The sequence below is a fragment of the Gavia stellata genome, chromosome 4, assembly GCF_030936135.1.
Source record: "Gavia stellata isolate bGavSte3 chromosome 4, bGavSte3.hap2, whole genome shotgun sequence".
Taxonomy (NCBI): Eukaryota; Metazoa; Chordata; class Aves; order Gaviiformes; family Gaviidae; genus Gavia; species Gavia stellata.
This window is the reverse complement of record NC_082597.1, coordinates 57,946,053-57,964,800: the sequence shown is the minus strand read 5'-3', so window position 1 is coordinate 57,964,800 and position 18,748 is coordinate 57,946,053. Positions and strand designations below refer to the sequence as shown.

Below are 18,748 nucleotides of genomic sequence, written 5' to 3'. Positions count from 1 at the left end.
TGGTAAAAAAAAAAAAAAAAAAAAAAAAAAGTTCTAATGGAAAAACACCCAAACAAACGGGAATATTCATGTGTACCCTCAGAGCTGTGTTAGGCCAGGGCAGACATAGCAGAGGACTACAGGACAGGGCCAAGGTTCCTTGGGAGGAGCCAGACTGAGGGTTGAATCAGCAGGATCTTGCTTGAAGACATGTAACCTCATCCTCCTTGCCTGCATGCTGAGTGCTCCCTGGGCACCAAGGCATCTGGGCGCCTGGGGGTGGTCAAAGAACCTGGCCCAGCATCCTAGGCAAGATGCAGGGATGCAGGGGAGGCACCACCTCTGCCTTGCAAAGTCTCATGGATTCCTCCTCACATTGAAAGCAGTCTCCCTCTAAGAAACTCCAAGACTCTTCTTTTTTGGATAAATGGAGCTGAACTGGTCCCTCTCTCTCTTTGGGCTTTTGCTCCATGGCCACACCCTGAGGCAGAGCCATCAACTGGGACAGCCCCATCCTATCTTCCTGCAGGGTGGGATCAGGCTGCTGTGCTCCCCTCTCCCTTTCTGCATGACACCAGGGATGGCTTTTCGCAGCAGTGTGAACTTCTCAAAGCCTCTAGTAAGAGGATGTGCAGCCCAAGGAGAAGAGAAACAACCCTGAGGCTCAGAGACACAGCCTTGTCTCTGTCTTTCTTAGGAATAGCAGGAGCAAAGCAACGGAGAACTGAGAAGCCATATTTGCCCCTGTAGGAAGATTTGCAGGTCAGACCAAATGAAGTACAGGACTGGTCAGACAGGAGGCAATTCAGCTGTGAAATGACTTGTGTTTGGGAGGCTGGTTGCAGGAGAGGCTAGATAAAGAAGTACAGATCAGAGAAGGTCCCCCATGACTGGAGAAAGGCAAATACTGCATTCTTCTTCAAAAAAGGACAAAAGATTGATCCTGGGAACTACAGGCTGGTCAGATTCATTCGGTCCCTGGAGGGGGCCCTCTTGGAACACATTTCTGCACACATGAAGGAGAAGAAGGTGACTGGCAACTGTCAGTGTGGATTTACCAAGGATAAATCATGCCTGAAGAACCTGATAGCCTTCTACAATAAAATGACTGGATTTGTGGGTGAGGGGAGGGTGGTGGAAGTCGTTTATCTCAAATTCAGCCAGGCTTTCAACACAGTCTCCCACAATGTTCTGATATCCAGGTAAAGGTGTAGCAGTGTCAATAGGTGGACAAGCAGATGGGTAAAAAAACTGGTTGGCTGGTCAGGCTCAGGGCGTAGTGGTTAATGGGTTGTACTCAGCCTAGAAGCTCGTACCAAGTGGGGTGCCTCAGGGGGCTGTCCTGCCACCTGTCCTGTTTGACATGGTTATCCACGACCTGGAGGAGGTGATGGGGTACACTCCCATCAAGCTTGCAGATGACACCTGGTTGAAGAGGGGACCAGTCAAGATGCCTGAGGGCAGGGCTGCCATCAGAAGTTCATAAGCAGGCTGGAGGGATGGGCCTGCAGGAACATTGTGAGTTCAGCAAGGGCAAATGCAAAGCCTTTTACCTGGGAAGGAAGATGCCCTGGCCACAATACAGGCTGGGGACCTGCCAGATGGAGAATGGCTCTGTGGGAAAGGACCTGGGAATCTTGGTAAAAGACAGAGCCAAGCTCTTCACAGCAGCATGTGGTGGGAGGATGAGAGACAATGAGTATAAGTTGAAACAAGAGAGGTCCAGCTGGATACGAGGAAAATCTGTCTCCAAAGACAGTCAAGCATGGGGGAAATTTGCCCAGAGACGCTGCGCAGTCTCCATCCTTAGAGGTTTACAAGACCAGATAAAGCTCTGAGTGACCTTCTTTAACCTCTTTGCTGACCCTCCTTTGAGCAGGAGGCTGGACTAGAGCTGTCCTGAGGTCTCCTTCAACCAGAATTATCCTATGATGCGCAGTGCCCCATTTGTGTATGGTGTGTGTTTGGCATGGCCCAGGTACATATGTGCCACACATATATGTCTGTGGCAAGGGTGAGCTGCAAACCTGTGGCACAAGTCCCATGTGAAGGGTGCAGCTGAAGGAGGATGAGGTATCACACACACACGATGGGCGATGGGTGAGGAGCACGCAGTGGCAGGGGAGCAACTGGGGCAGTAGGTCTGAACGTGTGTGACAAGCGTGTCAGTTTTGCGCGTGCCGGTGAGCTCGCTGAGTGTCACACGCACGCGAAGCGCGCTTGCAAGGAGCTTGTGATGTAAGTGTGCAGTAAGAGTGTGCATGCGTGTGCCAGGGGAGTGAACATGTGGCCATAGTAGCGAAATGCATGTGCAGAGTGCAGATACTGCGTGCGTGGGGGGTGGAGAGCGGCGTTTGTGTGGGCTTGTTATTCACAGGGGTGTAAACTGGCGGTAGCTAAAAAGCCTCCCATGTACGAGCATCTCCCATGCGGACTCAGGGGGTGGGAGGACGGGACGTAGCACAGGCGGTTATGAAACCAGCTTGCCCAGTCAGGATAATTCACGTACTGCTGTGGGCGGGACAGGAGAGATAAACAACGCACGGGGAGATGGGAGGGTAGTGAGAATGGCTTAAAATGCAGCTTCCCAGCATGCCCTAGTGAATTAGTTCAGCATCTCAGCCCAGCTCCTCTTTAATTCTTATGCAAGGGGTTTCTCTGTAAGGGACAGCTTGTCCTCTCCAGCTGAATGCCAGGCACAGGGCACTGATTAACAAAAGGCCATCTCACCACCCATCATCCCACACAGCGCAGGGCGAGAGGCAGCTGGGGACTTGTTCCCTGCAAGGACTGAGGTTGTGGATTTTCGTTTCTGCTTTGCATCGTGCTGTTGCTCATCAGGGACCTCAGGACGTGCTCATCTAATCCTGCCATGACCTCCTGTTCACTTCTGGGTGTGATTTGAAAGTGCTGATTTGTATCTGTAAGGCCCCACGTAGGCTATTTTGAGGCCTGTGGCCCAATGGCTCCCAGTTTCTACATCTGGATGTCTGGAGGCCAAGGGAATCTGAGTTGGGAATATGGACTGCACTGGGTCCGTCAGAGCTGCTGTTTGGAGTGGTAGACAGTGGTACGAAGGTGATGGGTGTTGTGTACATACCTAGGGAGGTACAACGTCCTGGCCACAGCTTCACTGCAGCTGCAGGATGGGCAGAACACTATTTTGGGAACCATTCCTGGTTCATTTATCACTCGCAACGTCCCCAGCTGTGCAAAGAGGTGATAGGTTAAGCCCACAGTGGCAAGTTAAATTCTTCCTTCTCCCACTGACTGCTTCGTGATGTGGGCAAGTCACTTTGCCTTGCTGTCAGCTGCTTCCTTCCCCCTTTGTTTTCTTTCTGGCTGAGAACAGGAGCTTCCCCTTCTCTTGCAACTGCAGCAGCAAGCACAACGGGGCCACGGAAGACCTGAGGGCTCTGGAGGCTTCTCCATTGGACAAATTATCAAATAATTACAATAACTCAGAAAAATCCCATGTTTTTCACAAATTGCTCTTGCATTTTAACAGCTGACAATGCATTTCAAGCTCTTGAGACCATCTGACTGCTGCAGGAGAGCTGTGTCTCAAGCAGGGAGCATGCAGATTCATCTGGCCAGTACAGCTCCACCAATGCACCTTGCATCTCCTCTGCAGCAACTGCTGCCAGCTGCTCTCTCCCTGACTTCCCTCCTCCACTGACCTCAGACCACTCAGTCCCAGCAGCCCCTACCAGATCGCAGAGCACTGCTGGCTCCTTGGGCACTCCAGAGCTCCCAATTACTTAACCCTGGCACTCCAGGTGCAGCCAGACACCCCATGGCTGCAGCTCTCTGCTCCAGAGCTGTTTCTCATCAGAGCTCTGACCCACTTCCCCCACAGCCTCGTGCAATGCTGGATGGGTCACATAAGTTTCTCTAGCCAAAGCAGCCTGGTTGCTAGTGAGCACAACACTGTGTCCTGGAGAGCAAAAGGCACATGGTGTCACTCAGCAGCCTGGAGCTAAATGGTGGCTCCACTTTGCGTACATTTAATCAGCTCCTTCTGTGTCGTACCAAGTGTTCTGCTATAGGTCTGCATTGCCTGTCATGCTCGCACCCACTCTCCAACTGATTCATTATTTTATCCCTGAGAGAAGCATGTGCAGGTTGCAGGTCATGTTATACATATCTTCAAAGTCATCTGTACAGTTTCTGCGTTAGCTTGTCTTCCTCTGATACCCCAGGAGTGGTGTGCAGGCCTGTGTCAGGTCCCTGATAGACATGCAGAGTCTGTTGCTGGGTGAGCATCTAATCACCTGTCAGCAGCAATTTCAAGCTCCTTATTCTATTGTTTGCATGGCTTCTGTTACAAGGCTTTGTATCGTACAGCTGACTTTCAGTGGCAGTAGCGCTGGGACATTCAAACAAGTCTACCAATGCACTACAGACAGGAACCCAAATATTACCAGGTTCTAGCTTTCAAGCCATGCTATTTCAAATCTGGGGCCAGTACCAAAATAATCCTGCTAATTTCAGAGGCCAAAAAAACTTTTAAAGCTCAAATATCCAGTGTCTCACAGGCTATTTCAGGATGGTGTTTGTGTTCATCCCAAATTTCTTCACAGGCATCAGGGCAGTGAAATCACATGGCTCTGCTTGGCAACACGCGTTTCCTCTTTCCATGCTGACCTGACTTTGATAGCCAGTCAGTTGGGGTCTGGTCTGTGTGCCGGGCTGCCCAGAGAGCAGAGGGGTTGCCCCCACTAGATGGTTTCTTCTGGAGGGGATGTCTTCAAAGGTAAGCAAATACACTAGTGGCCCACTGACCGCTCTGCTGGTGTTGCTTTCCCCAGGAACTGGAAGAAGCCCTGGAGACTCTGTACAGTTTGCAAGCTAGACTGTCATTATTTAATGTCCCAAGGGGGTATGAAAAGGTTGGTTGCCAGCAGAGCTTTCAGAGTATTGCAAACCCTCCACCCGAGAGCCCTCATGCTGGCAAGGACACCACCAAATGGGGCATTTCTTCACTTCCATGCAGTTTCACTGCCCCTCTCCTGCTGGGGGAGCATGCTGGCCGGCTGCCTGTGGCACAGAAAAGGCAGCAGCGCCCTGCCACAGCTGTAAGTTGTGTGTGCCTTGCCAAGGGACTGAATAATAGGAAAAAAGGGAGTAAATCTCATACATTGAGCCCATTCTACCAGGCAGGGCTGTGAGGCAATGACTGAAGGGCAGGCAGGCAGCAAGGCGGCAACCAGAAGAACCGGACTCTGAACACAGATCATCTCTGCCTAACTTCCCAGGGCTGGAGCGGCTTTGTAGGCTTCTCCCCAAGAAGAAATCAAAGTGGTAGCAGATATCTGAACTGCTTCCAGAGTCAGTGGCCGTTCTGTGAAAGCCCCGGCCCGGCTGTCAGCCGGGGTGACCTTTACTGCAGGTTATGGGTGCAGCGCTGGCGGTGGGTGCCGGTCCTCTCAGCCCCTGCCTTCCCTCAGGATCAAACGTTTCCACACCCGACCCCCACCTCTGACCCACGGCACTACCCGGGGAGCCAGCCCCGGTCCCAGCCCAGCCCCGCGGTGTCACGCCAGCGCCGGGGCGGGTGGCAGCCCTGGGCCAGCCCGGGTAGCCGGGACCTGCGGGGACGCCGGGACCTGCGGGGTTCCCGGGACCTGCGGGGACGCCGGGACCTGCGGGGTTCCCGGGACCTGCGGGGATGCCAGCCCCGCTTTCATCTCTAGATGGTGCTCTGAGGCCGGGCAACGGCCGGGCTCCCCGGGCAGTGCCGTGCCGCTCAGCCTCCCTGCGCTGTGTCCCGCCGACAGGAACACAGCAGGGCTGGGGAGGGCAGGACCCCCGCCCTGCTGCCCGTGGCAGGAGGAGAAGCCTGTGTAGCCCCTCCAAGAACCTGCTACTGCCTCAGCTCCCCCTGGTGTGGCATCCCCCAGCTGTGGCATATCGTGCCACGGGCGGCTGCATTGACAGACTGCCTCCCCTTCCTCCCCATCCCTCTGCTGTCCCCCTTTACCTGCCCCAGCGGGGGTGCCCATGCTTTCAGCATCCCAGCAGGCTGCCTTTCCTCCTCTCCCCCTCCTGCGCAGCTGGCAATAGTCCGTCTCGGCCCTGCGGATTTCGCACAGGGCCGGCGCCTGCGGGGTTTTCCAATAGCGGTGCTCCATTAGGGCCCAGCTCTGCTCTTACCACTGGCAATGGCAAAAGTCCCATTGACTTCGCAGGGGCAAGAGCAAGCCCTTAATGGCCTGAGAAGGTAAGGCTTTTTCTTCTGTTGGGGTTTTTTTTTGGTGATGTTTAAAACCATGGCCACTTCATATTGCCTGTCCAAAAGCTGGGAGAGACTTCAGGCCCTCCTGCAAAGGCAAAGAAGGGCTGCTAAAGCTCAAAGCGAGCAGAGGAGGCATTTTGCCATGCAGAGGTCATGAGCCTGCGTGCAGCTGCTGAGGCAGCACTGTGTGCCCTGCTCCTCTCCTCAGCCAAACCTGGACGAAACTGGGCTGGTTGAAAAGGAACACGTTTCTTCAGCAGCACAGACATTTTCAACACCATTTCCTAATCATGGAAATTCAAACCCGTTTTCTCCCCTTTTGAGATTATTGTTGTTTTCCTTGAAAATATTTTTAGTCGCAGTATGTATCAAAATGTTTTGCTGAGCAAGTTTTGGGTGAGTTGAAAGGTGCCAATGACGACTTCTGTTCAAAAGGGTTGTCCAAAAGTGTCACCAAAAATAAAACATGAAACAAGTTTCTCAAGTGTCATTTAAAACAACAACAACATTCATCTGAAAGCTGGGAAGAGTGACAGCAGCGTAGTTAGTTGTCATGGGGTGGAGGATCTGAACTAGTGCCTGGATCTTACTCATAGGGAAAAAGTCCTTCCTGTCTCCATTATCTTTCTGATATTTGAATAGCTTTCAATAACAAGCCAAGGAAATAGATTGTGGGCAGATAAACAAAGCAGCAGTGTCTTCCTCCTGAAAAGCAGGCTGACAGCCCCTTGGGATTAGGGGCAGGCCTTGGGGAAGCAGTGCCTCCATCAGATCCTGGATGAGGGAGGGAGCTCAGGGATGTCATGCCCTGCCGTGCAATAGAGGTGTCTTCTCTGGAGCGCACAGAAGAAGAAAGTGTCACCTGCCCGAAAGGTGATGCTCCACATATTGTATGCAACAGCCAAAATATCAGGTGTGTTTATGGTTATGAATGGCTTGGAGAGCTGATTTGCAGACTCCTTAAAGATGTCCAGTCTTCTTTATAGCAAACAGCCTTCTGAGGTGGATTCTCTTGGTGGCCTTTCATGAGCTACATAAAGGAGTCCCCAGCCTACAGCCAGAGAGGCGATTTTTGAGGTGGATGCTGCTGTCACATGGCACTTGTGCGTACATCCTTGGGTGTTTATGGGATGAAGTTGTGGTATAGGATGGGTTAGGCCCTCATGTGTGGCATACACATGTAGGTATGTGCAGTGTGTACTTGGGCACAAGTACTCTGTGATTTGAGCATGCAGTTACAGAAGTACCTTTGCAGAAGGATGTACGTACCGCTGTGTATCAGCAAAGCCTGTGGGCATGCGTGCAGCTTGCAGAGGCAGAAGAGCACTTTCTACTGGGAGGAGTGACCTCACCGTGCAGTAAGATGGGCTATGTGTGCCCAAGGAACGTGCCATTTTGGCAACATAAGCACAGCTATGGGAGGAGTGCCTGATGGGCAAACGTTTACCCATCACCTCTGTTCTCCTGCATTCTGGCTGTTCCTCTCCTTCCCTCTGCCCTCTTCCCTCAGCCCCCTTCTCTTTCTTGGGTCCTCCTCAGCTCTCTCCCTTCTCTAACAATGTGACAGTGTTGCCAGCTTTCTCCCCATTTTATTGTGAACAGCAGGGGTTTAGCTGCATTTTCCTCAACGTCTCGATGTCTTTTCCACTGTGATGCCAAACATGACATGAAAAGGGCCAGCAGGTTCAAACATACGGAGGGGGCTGGGATCCCAGCGTGGCTGCGTGACGCTTGTTCCCTTAGCAGCATTGCAACCTTTTCCCATTTTTCCCCCAAGAGTCATGTCGTCTGAAGTGAGGGGTGGCAGTGCTGGCCTGTGTGCCGCCTCCACCACCCCAGCTGTGCATGCCCATGGCCCCAGTGCACCTCAGCTGCCCCAACCTTGCCCAGGCTCCCTGGGCGTCACTCCTTGGAGATGAGCCTCCCAAGAGCTAACAGGCTGTGGGCACTTCATCCCCACCAAGGCGCTGCCATCTGCTTCCAAAGGATGCTGTACCTCGGTCAGGGGGTCCCCAGCCATCCGGGTTCCCGCTCTCCTGGATGCCACCACCTCAGTCTGTGTCCTGGATGCCCGTGTCCTCTCACACAGAGTCCTTCTCTCTCGGTCCATTAGGTTGTTTCCACTGCCATGGCCAGTGGCAGGCACCCAGCTCTGAAAGCTGTATTAAAAGCCAGGTCAATACCAGCCCCTGCTTATTCCCTCTGGGGAAAAAAAAAATAATAAAAGGAGAGAGGGAGGGACTTCATTAATTAGCAATGGGGAGGAGAGGTGGGACAGGGACCCATGTGGAAAAATGAGGCTGTGTATTAAGTCATACATGGGAAACGCCAGGATCCACGAGCTCCTGTTCTCACTCTGTGCCTGATGGAAGGAGAGGGAGGCATCAGGAGTGATGCCTTTCCTCCCCCCCGCCCCTCTCCTGGTGGTCTGCTCTCCAGTTGTTACCTGTCTGCTCTTCTCTCATCCCCCTGCCAGCTCCTCTTCCCTTCTTGGCAGGGCTTCCCAAAGGTGTCAGATCACTGCTTGGGTGCAGAACAAACCTGTGCAGTGCAGCTGTCCCCCCACAGAACCTGCTCCCCAGGAAGAGAAATGGCCACGGCTGGGTCTAGACCCATCTTGTTAGTCTATCCCCGCTCTTTCTCAAATGCACTCCCATATTACCTCACTGTCTCTTCTTTTTCTCTTCCTCCTCCTCCTCCGCCTGCCTGCTGTGCCTGCTTCTTCCTCTCACTCCTGCTATTTCCTTCCTTCCCCTTCTGCTTCTTCCCCCCTTTCTCTTGCTTCTTGAACCAAATCCAAATTGATATTGATATGCTGTTTTTCTGCTTTGTAGATCAGGTGTTGGGTGAGACATCATTTCTTCAGCCATTCTGCCCATAGCACAACTGTTGGGTGCCCAGAGCAGCTTCCTGAGCTACCTGTTTGTCTTTGTGTCCTCAGGTCATCTACAGTTTTGAAGGAGAGGAAAAAGCTCACTAGGTTTTCTCATCTTTTGTGAAATGATAGCAAAGTGATGTTACAGGTCTAGCTCTGGTTGATGCCCTCCCTCATTTCCTCTAGTTCTTACTTGCTTCTAGCAAAAAAAGAGGTTTTGGGGTGGGGTTTTTTTGTTTTTTTTTTTTTTGAGCCTTACACCTAGAGCAGTGTCTTGCATGTCTCTGTCTCTTCATCAAGCATATCTATAACCCTTCCCTGGGCAAAACTCTCATTATCTCCAAAGCAAGCAGGATTGTTTGGCCCATCCTACTGGTAATTTTAATGCAAATGCTTCCCTTCATACATAGATTTTGTATGATCTTCTCCTCAAGCAAGTTCTCTGAGCCTCTTGTCGTAACTCTTTACCAGGGAGGGCCAGAACAGAGGAGCCCTCCTGGTGAAGCTTCCAGGCACCAACACCATACAAATAGCAAACACCAGCACTAATAACTTATCAGTCTCTATACCAGGCTGCAGCCTTGGGGTGTCTCCTTTGATTCCAAACCTCTCCCTGGGATATTAGACTTTATTAAAAATAAATAGTTACAAATTCAGTTTTACAGCTGATGGCAGCAGGGAGAAGAACAGAGGAGGTGAAAGGAGCAAGTTGAGGGTCTGCTGTCCAGTCAGGTCACTTGTCTGTCATCCCGGCCATGCTGTGCCAGGGAGCAGTCTGAGTGTGCAAGCACAGGGCCCTGCCTCCTCTGCCAGGCATCTCAGGAGAGGAGCAGGACGTGTTTCTCAAGAGGACTGGGAGAACTAGGTCTGAGTCTGTGGAGTCAGGCTGCTTCTGGAGGTGACAGATGCCAAAAGCCAAGGAGAGTGCAGAGCAGGCTACACAGAGCGTCCTTGTCTCCTAGCTTGGCATTTGTAGTGGAAGAATATGGATTTCAGTTCTCGTTCTGTTTTATATACAAAGGAAGTCATGTGCAACAAGCAATAAACATGCAAATAAACCCCTCCCTTGAGATCCTTCCCCACTCCCTCCAGGAGTCCTAAACTCTCCTGTCCATCCTCATCTGGTCAGTGCTTATGTATCACTCCTCTCCTAGTGACAGTCATGACTCTTGACAGCCATGGGGCCTTACCCACACTGAGAGAGGACAGAAAGTCTGCTGTTGCCTCAGCAGCAGAAACACTTGCTGCAGGTCCCAGTCTGTCCGTCGAGGGCAGGGACTCCTGTTGCCTCTCCAGAGACGAGAAACCAGGCATGCTGCTCTCCTGCCTCTGGGCAGGAAAGGGGTCCTAGCATGAGCTGCACACAAGGGCATAATAGTGTATCCTCACTCCTCTTCCAGGCAGTATGACTTCAGGGGAAGGGGAAGTATATCAGAGCAGCTCCAGGCCTTGGTGTACTCAGGGGCTGAGAGGCAGTCATGGGAGGCATCTTTTGGTGGGCAAGGGACTTATCCAGCTATGTACGGGTACAGAACGGAGGAGGAGACGTTGGGCGAAGGGTGTGGAATGGGGAGGCTGGAGGAGTTAGATGGCTGACTCCCTGCGGTATGAGATTGTATCTAGGGGCAGAGTTGCCTGGAGCCGCTCCAGGTCTAGGTGGCTTCCAAAATCCATCATCTGGATGACGCCTCCTTCCTCCTTGGTGCTGCCCCCTAACACCACACCCACTTCGTCATCGTCTTCGTCTTCGTCTTGACTGACAAGAGCTAGCTCATTCTCGTAGCAGAAGGCACTGGGAGGTGGGGGAGAAGGTAAGATAGTCATCTTGCTTTCTTGCAGCTCCCGGGCTGAGCAGCAAGGCGTACCAGCTACCTCGTAGGTCTTGTGAAAGCGCGAATAATCCACTTTGTAGTGGTTCTTCTCCTCAAACACAACTGGTTCAAAACGATGACCCCAAAGGATTTCACTAGCGAGGTAAGAGCTTCGAGCCTGTGTGGTCATGGCTGTGGCTTCCACCATCCCCTCCAGGATAACAACAATCTCAAAGTTCTCTGTTTCCAGCTCCTCCTTGCCAATCCCATAGAGCGGGCTCTCCTCGTCAATCTCATGAACGATAATAATGGGTGAGACCAAAAATATACGATCGAGGCCCACGTCGTAGCCCACATTTAGGTCCCGCTGGTCCAGGGGGAGGTATTCCCCTTCCTCTGTCATATAGGGCTTGATGAGCTGGGCTCGGACGTGGGCCTCCACGATGTGGCTCCTCCTCAGGTTGCCCACCCGCCACATGAGGCACAGTTTGCCATCCCGCACTGAGATGACCGCATGGTGACTGAAGAGGAGGGTTTGGGCCCGCTTCTTGGGCCTTGCCATCTTGGCCATGATAGTGCCAATCATGAAGGAGTCAATAACACAGCCCACAATGGACTGGACCACAACTGCCATGATAGCCAGTGGACACTCCTCAGTCACGCAGCGGAAGCCATACCCAATGGTTGTCTGTGTCTCCACTGAAAAAAGAAAAGCCCCTAGGAAGCTGTTCACATGCATGATGCAGGGCTTGAGGAGAGAGGGACTGCCACCCACCGCCGGTGTATTGAGGTCACCATGGAAGAAAGCAATGCACCAGAACAGGAAGCCAAAGAAGAGCCAGGAGACCAGGAAGGCGGCAGAGAAGATCATAAGCATGTACCGCCAGCGGGTGTCCACACAGGTGGTGAAGATATCAGCCATGTAGCGCTGAGACTTGTTGCTCAGGTTGGCAAAGTAGACATTGCACTGGCCGTTCTTCTTCACAAAGCGGTTGCGGTGCTTCCGCCGGGGGGCATGGCCCTTCCCGTTCCGGCTATGCCCGTTCATACTGCCCAGCGCAGAGACCTTGTGTCCATCCTCTTCAGTCGACACGATGCTGTACCTGGAAGAGAAGAAACAGGCATTTCCAGCAGAAATACATGACAAATAACAGCAACTACCGAGACAGCGAGGGTGGGAGACTCGTGGGTGGCTCATAGGGCTATGGTACCGCAGTGCTGAATATCACAACAGCACGTTTCCCTGGTTATTGCACCGTGGTGCCACCCTGACCAAATTGGTGGAGCTCGGCTGCAATATTTGCCAAGTCTTGCTGCCAGGAGGTTGTAGCTAGCAAAGTCCTGATAGGGCAGCAAAGCAGGAGAAGCTTGTAGCGCTGTGCTATCCTCCAGCCTTTGTTGTGAGAGGGGGTCCAAGGCTTTGAAGCCTGATGGCAGTTTGGGCAGCCGGGAAGCCTGGGAGCAAGCACCCGCAGTCTGGCCACATTTTGGCCCACACATAATGTAAGGCCGAGAGTTTCTATTTTCTCTTCTGCTCTCCTCATTGATTTCATGGTGTGTCAGTGACAATGTTTATACACTTCCTGTGCTCAGGACAATTCTGTTGCCACAGCAACGCGCATGGCTCCCAGCATGCCACATCCAAAGCCAAAGGTGTAATTTGGAGATCAACAGCCAAAGTGCTGGCAGATTGCCCTGGGAGAAGCTCCCCACACACTTTCTGGGAGACCTTTGCCCCTCCAGTTCCCCTCCCTGGGGGGCAGGGAGGCACTGCTACTGCCCCTTGTGTGGTGCTGGGTCTACGGTTGCATATACTCCTTAAAGACGTGATGATAGAAGATGCTCTGATCACTGGGGAAATCAAGGGAGTGCACAAACCCACCAAGACCACTCTGCCCTTGTGACCGCTGAGTCCAGGCTTCCCAGGACATGTTGGGCTGGCAGCACCTCCCTCCCACCCCATAGTGTTGACATGTCAGCTGGAGCCCTCCAGCATGGGCTCCATGACCCTCCTCCTTCTCTCGTGGGAAGAGGGAGCAGGGGAAGCACCCGTGGCTGGAGCTGGGACTCCTGGGGACTCCTGGGGACCCGGGCCTCTGCAGCACTGCTGGAATCTGTAATTTCTGGTCCAGCACCACGCAGCACTTTGCTTCTCCTCCGTAGCACTCCTCCTCTGAGCACTGCCCCCATGTATGGCGTGTCTTGGACTGAAGAAGGAGAGATGAGCCATACCTTGCAGCAGGAAAGCCCCTAGTAGATAGTTTGAGAAGAATATACCAGAAGGCAGGCTGAAGGTAGGGCCTGAGGTGTCAGATGAGGAGGACCAGGCCACCCTGGGCAGCAGCAGTCCTTCAGAAGGGGGTTACTCACCGGTTGACTCGGATACTGCCCATGGCTCGCTGTATCATCAGGTGTTAGGGGGCCGCAGGAGCTGGGAGGGTGTGGGATCTCATACAGCAGCACTCACATGGGACCAGGCGGCTCCGTGTTTCACCTCCAGTGAGCTGGGGCCCGTGCTGCCATTGTGATTGCTCCCGGGCACGCGCCTTGCAGAAAAGGACGAAGCAAAACCCAGTCAGAGCCTCTCCTGACAGCACCTGTTCCAGTCCTGGAGCGGGAGACACAGGGCTCCCAGCCTTTTGCTCAGGAGGGTCTGGCAGCGTCCACAGGACATCATGCCACAGCCTGGCTCGGGCAGGTGAGGAGCTGATGGATGCAGACCGGGTAGCATAGCCTGCAGCCCCCACACTCCCCGGCATGTACTGCTGGGAGAGGTGCAGGGCCAGCTGGTCACCACTCTCCACATCAAGGGCACAACGACTGAGCAGCTTGCAGAGCCCTTGCCCTGAACCATTATAATAATATCATAGCTTACACTAGGACGAGAGCTCAGCTGGGTTAAATACCTCACACGCAAAGACTAACGAAGCATGCACATGCATGGCAACCCTCAGGGATCCCCGTCAGCCCAGCCTGACCCAGAGGGAATTTATTTCCAGGGGGTGCAAAACATCCCCCTTGTTTCAAGGAGAAGAAGAAAAGTGATGAGTAGAGCCAGAAGAGAGAACTGATGGAAAGGAAAAGCTTAGGGGTAGATAGGGAGAAGCCCGTTAGAGCAAACAGACCTTGCGATGCGCCCTGTGTTACAGCATCCAAGGAGCAGATCAGCAGCACAGCCCTGGGGAGGATGTCCAGGAGATGTTATGTCCCAAACCAGTCCTCCCTGAACTGAAGAACAAGGAAACCAAAGACTCAAGAGCCGACCTACCCTGCCTGCTCAGAGCTGCTGGGAAGTGAAATGCAGTGAGGTGGTAATGACTCACAGATTAGGAAGGGCTTTATACACCTGTGCTAATCCTGCACTGTAACCTGTGGATTACAGCAGCCAGTGCGGAGCGTAGGAACAGACACAGCCAGCTAGTTTGCTTTCTCCCAGCCTTACCGACAAGCAACCAGTGGTTGCCATATCTGTGACAAATCCAAGGATTTCTGGGTCAAATCCAAGGTTTAGAGCTGCTTGCAAGTGGTCATGCACGGACAGGAGAGAGGAACAGCAAGTGATGTCAGGGACAGAAAAGCTGGTGAGAACCATCCTTGTCTCATCATCATTGTTGCAGAACAGGGCTTCCTGTGGCTAAGGGTGACCACCAGCTTTCCCCAGTTAGGAGCACAGACTAGAAAGCAGCAAGTAAGGAGCTCCAGATATCACATCTGACATGCAAGCACTGCCGTTGTCATGACTGGGATGAAGATTAACCAGCAGTCTCTCCTCCAGAGACCAAGGTTACTGAGGCAGTTTAAGCCCTGTGGCAACACAAACATGGTTGTTCAGACCAGGACTATTATGGGATCAGGGCAAGACAGCACCCTTGTAGTCCACAGCTCACCTTATAGAGGTAAAAGAGAACAGCTGCCTAAAAAGTCCCATCAGGAAAAAGCACTTGGGCACTGAACTCTGCCAGCACCTACCCCCTCACCACCCTACAGCATCCAAGTCTTTAAGGAGAGTCGGTTTGACCAGATGCAGGAAATTTTGTTGTGCAGCTGGGTAACCTACAGCAGAAACAGGGGTCAGTAACCTAAATTCATCAGAAATGTTGAGGGATGACCAGGTGATGAAGAAAGGTCACTTCATGCCCACAGATGGTCCCCCTAGGATAAAGCTAAGACGTATCTTCAGTGATTACATGGTGAGTTTGGACTGCAGGGTCCCACAGGTCTTTAGGAGGTGAACAAACGTGGGCAATTTAAGTATACTCTTCTCTGCCAGCTCCAGCCAGGAGAGGAAGGGCATCCTCTCCAACTGGCGCCTTCCTTAGCCAGCCCAGTAAGCCAAGCTCATCCTTAGCCAGCAGTGACACTGATACCGGAGGAAAGGCACTGCCACAGCTCATGTATGGATACTTCACAACTTCATAAAGGTTTCTGACTACCACTACCACCCCTTTCCCCAGCTGCAGGAATGGGTGCACAATTTCTAGAGGCTTCAGATTTCTGGCTCAGGTGGTCGCCACCTCCAAAAGAAGAGGAAGGAGGACCTAAGGAGCTTCTGCCCACTGAAATTATGTGCAGCAGCACTCAGATCTCTGCTCCTAACCTTCCCCATCTCACCGAGAATGGGCAAAGGAAGCAGATGAAATGCAGGTACCTCAAGGGCTGTGCTCATCTCCGGTTCTGGCTGGTACAACTATGGGAAAGGATGGGCACACTGTTTAAAAGCGCTGCATTCCATGCTGCTGTGCTTCCTCCTGGCTCCCACACGGGAGCTCAAGACAGCCAGAGCTGTGGCACGGCCTCTTGCGCAGAGCCCACCACAGCTGGACCTTGCAGCTGAGCGTCTGGGAAACATTTGCTGCTGGGTCCACAGTGTCAGAACAGAGCATAAGCAGCTAAAACTACATCACTACCTGCAATTTGTACTTAATCACAAGAAAAATATTTCCATGAAGAATAAAGGCTATGAATCTGAACACACATATTCGAGCACGTGAGAGAAAATGGTTTTAGTATAGGCTGTAGTGGGAGACCCGTGGTCTCAGTCCATACACTCATCCGTAGGACCCAAACAGTATTGAGTTCATAGCTCTTTTTCTGCTTCAACTTTGAAAATTTTGCCAGTAGATTTAAGGACCTCAGCAACAAAATGCAGCAACTCCGCCCCAGAGGCAAGCTGTCTGATGGACCAATTTGCGCCCGTTATTATCTTGTGGAGGTTCTGCAAGGCGAAGTCTATGTTGTGCTTCACTGTCCCCAGATCAGACATTTGGCCCGCTCTCAGGTTTTCATTCTCCACCTTGGAGCTCTCCAGCTCTCCCTGGAGAATAAAAATGTCCTGCTTCAGCTTCTCCACATTGCTTTCTGCCTCCAGAGCCCGCTGGGTCATTAGCTGGAGACTCCACTCAGTCCGCTGGACAAAGGACTGCAGCTCTTGGGCTTCTCTCGCCTCTTTGGCCAGGCTGGCCTTCAGCTGCCTCTCCAGCCTCCGCACTGTGCACGCCTGGCTCTCCAAGGAGCTCTGCATGCTCCTGACCACCCTCTTGAGCATGGCATTCTCTTCCCTGAGCACGTCGTAGGTCAGCTGCATTGACAGTAACTCCCTGTCCCCAGTGGTCTCCTCATGCAGCATATGGGGCTCTGCTCCCCTGGTGCGCTCTGGGTGCCCCAGATAAGGGTCACTGGCATGGGCCCATGGGGCAAACACATCCATCCCCAAGTGCTTGCCTGTGCTAGACTGGAAAGAGTCATAGGAGCCACATGGTGCCATACTGGCAGTTTGGAGAACATGGGACCTTTGTTGCACAGGAAGGTGATAGGTCCAGCTGTGGTCCTCATCTTCGGACAAGCTGTCAGGCATTTCCGTGTCTTTGTAAAATGGTTCCTGAAACTCCTGAGCTTCCTTCTTAAGCTCCAGTGCATGCTTGGCTAACGTCTTGGCATATATTCTATTTTTCACTGCTTCGTCTTTCACTATGTAAGAGTACCTGGGGTTTAGGGAAAACGGGATGGGTTCCCCCAGATCCTCCACCTGACTGTCACCCAAGCTGTCATGGCTTTTGCACTGGGGTGGAGGATGTGCGGAGTGGCAGGGGTAGCTGTATTCATCATCGTTGTCATCGTCGTCATCATCATCTTCCAAGCCTTGAGATTCTGGGCAGACCCTCTCCATTGTCCCAGAGATGCCAAGCAGCCATGACATTTTTCAGGATGCTTTGGGCTGCAGCAAGCAGGAGGATCCAAATTACCCTCCTGGAGCCGGGTCACGCAGGCAGGAGACACTGACAAGCAGTGTGCCAACTTCTGCAGCCTCAGCAACGCTCGTGGGAGAAGAGGCAGTCACCGAAATCCCTCCCTTTAGATCACCAGGGTGTTCAGGAGGGAGCGGAGGGGAGGACCAGACATCTCTGTGTCTTTGCTATGGGGAGAACAGGAATCACCAAGGTCTGTGATGTCATCGTGTGACTTCACTGCCTGCTGTGAGGTCATGACCATGGGGGAGAAGAACCAACCAACTGCGAAAGAACTTTTTTGGCAGCAGGAGGATGAGCGAGGTGCCCATGGCCGCAGAGCCGACCCCAGTTCAGGGGTGCTGCCAGTGGGCAGAGGGGAGACCATGAAGCCACCTGAGACCTCTGGCATGCATTAGGGACAGGGACCAGCTGGCCCCAGGCAGGCAGCATGGGGCAGAGGGGACAACCTTGCCCTGCAGGCTACTGCAGGCTAGCTGCAGGAGGGTGAGACGAGACTGAGAGATCTCTGGCAGCGAGATCAAGCTGCTGGCATTTTGGTGCCAGGGCTTACCCTGGGCAGAGGCAGGAGACATGACCAGCGCTTTGGCCAGAGGCATCGCCCCAAGCTGGCCAGCCGGCGAGGGGTCCGTGCCATGGTGCTGCCAATCTGATTCATCCCCTGCTGCCAGCTGGCGCAGGGAAGCGTTAGTAATACTGGGCGCCACAAACGCAGAGTGGCACGAGCCAGGAGATGAACGAAAATAAACCCACTTACCACTTCCACCCCAACACACCCCCACAGCGCGCGGTGCCGCCATGGGAAAGACAGACGGGCAGGCAAGAAGCCATCACATTGGGCTGCTGTTCGCATTAGCCCCCCAGAGATGCCACAGCAGGAGGTGATGTAGCCACCATCCCTCCTCAATAGCTGGTGGCCCATGGCCACTGCTGACATCCCTCCCTTCAAAATGAGTGCCACGAGCTTGGCAAAGCCAGGGGCCGTACCAGGAGCCCGAACTGTATGCTCAGGTTCCCATTGCTCCTTGGAAACCTGAGAGACAAATGGGATGAAGGGGGATGGCTCAGAGATGCCTCCAGCAAAAGGGGATACCATTCCCATCCTGAACAGGCAGCTGCCTATTGCGCAGAGAGGGGGGAGGAAAGACAGGCCAAGGACAGAAGTGTGAATCCTAGAGCATGCCTGAGGACCTTTCCTGGAGTTTGCTCTGCCTCCTGGGACCCACATGTGCAGAGAGGAAGCTGGAAAGTCAGCGGTGACTCCTGGGGGGTGGGATGAAACCCCACCAGTGGGTGCAGCATGGGGCACCCTGGGAGATGCTAGGCAAGGAGACTGCAGTCCTGAGAGATGCCTCTCCATCCCTCCTGTTCCCAGCATACATGAACACCCACATATTTCATGGCCTGAGGAAGCTCCCCGGTGCTTTAGGAAGCCACTGCAGTGTGGGCATCGCAGCCCCTGTCTTGCAGCATTGAAGCTGTCAGCCGGGTAGGTGGGTCTCCAGGGGCCAACAGCTGCCTCCAGCCCTGCAGCCTGGACTGCCCTTCCCTCCTTCCCAACTGCTTTCCCCCTCCTGTGCCCTAGACTGAGCAACGCCGG

At 53.1% G+C, this 18,748-nt stretch overlaps 2 protein-coding genes across 2 annotated transcripts; both read right to left on the bottom strand.

The window, feature by feature from the left end:
* Positions 1-10,676: 10,676 nt before the first annotated feature.
* KCNJ4 (potassium inwardly rectifying channel subfamily J member 4) lies at positions 10,677-13,311 on the bottom strand. The gene is made up of 2 exons (XM_009812972.2): positions 13,274-13,311; positions 10,677-12,006 (listed from the first exon to the last, which is right to left on the bottom strand). Exons 1-2 carry the CDS (start codon positions 13,309-13,311, stop codon positions 10,677-10,679), a joined length of 1,368 nt encoding a protein of 455 aa, XP_009811274.2.
* A 2,669-nt stretch (positions 13,312-15,980) lies between these two features.
* Positions 15,981-17,099, bottom strand: LOC104258027 (endosome-associated-trafficking regulator 1-like). The gene has a single exon (XM_009812974.2). It carries the CDS (start codon positions 17,097-17,099, stop codon positions 15,981-15,983), a length of 1,119 nt encoding a protein of 372 aa, XP_009811276.2.
* Positions 17,100-18,748: the final 1,649 nt, after the last annotated feature.

Coding starts and splice junctions, on each gene's coding strand:
- KCNJ4 (XM_009812972.2), bottom strand. CDS start 13,311: ATGATACAGCGAGCCATGGGCAGTATCCGAGTCAACCG. Junction 12,007..13,273: donor GGCAGTATCCGAGTCAACCG/GTGAGTAACCCC, acceptor CTTCTCTTCCAG/GTACAGCATCGTGTCGACTG.
- LOC104258027 (XM_009812974.2), bottom strand. CDS start 17,099: ATGTCATGGCTGCTTGGCATCTCTGGGACAATGGAGAGGGTCTGCCCA.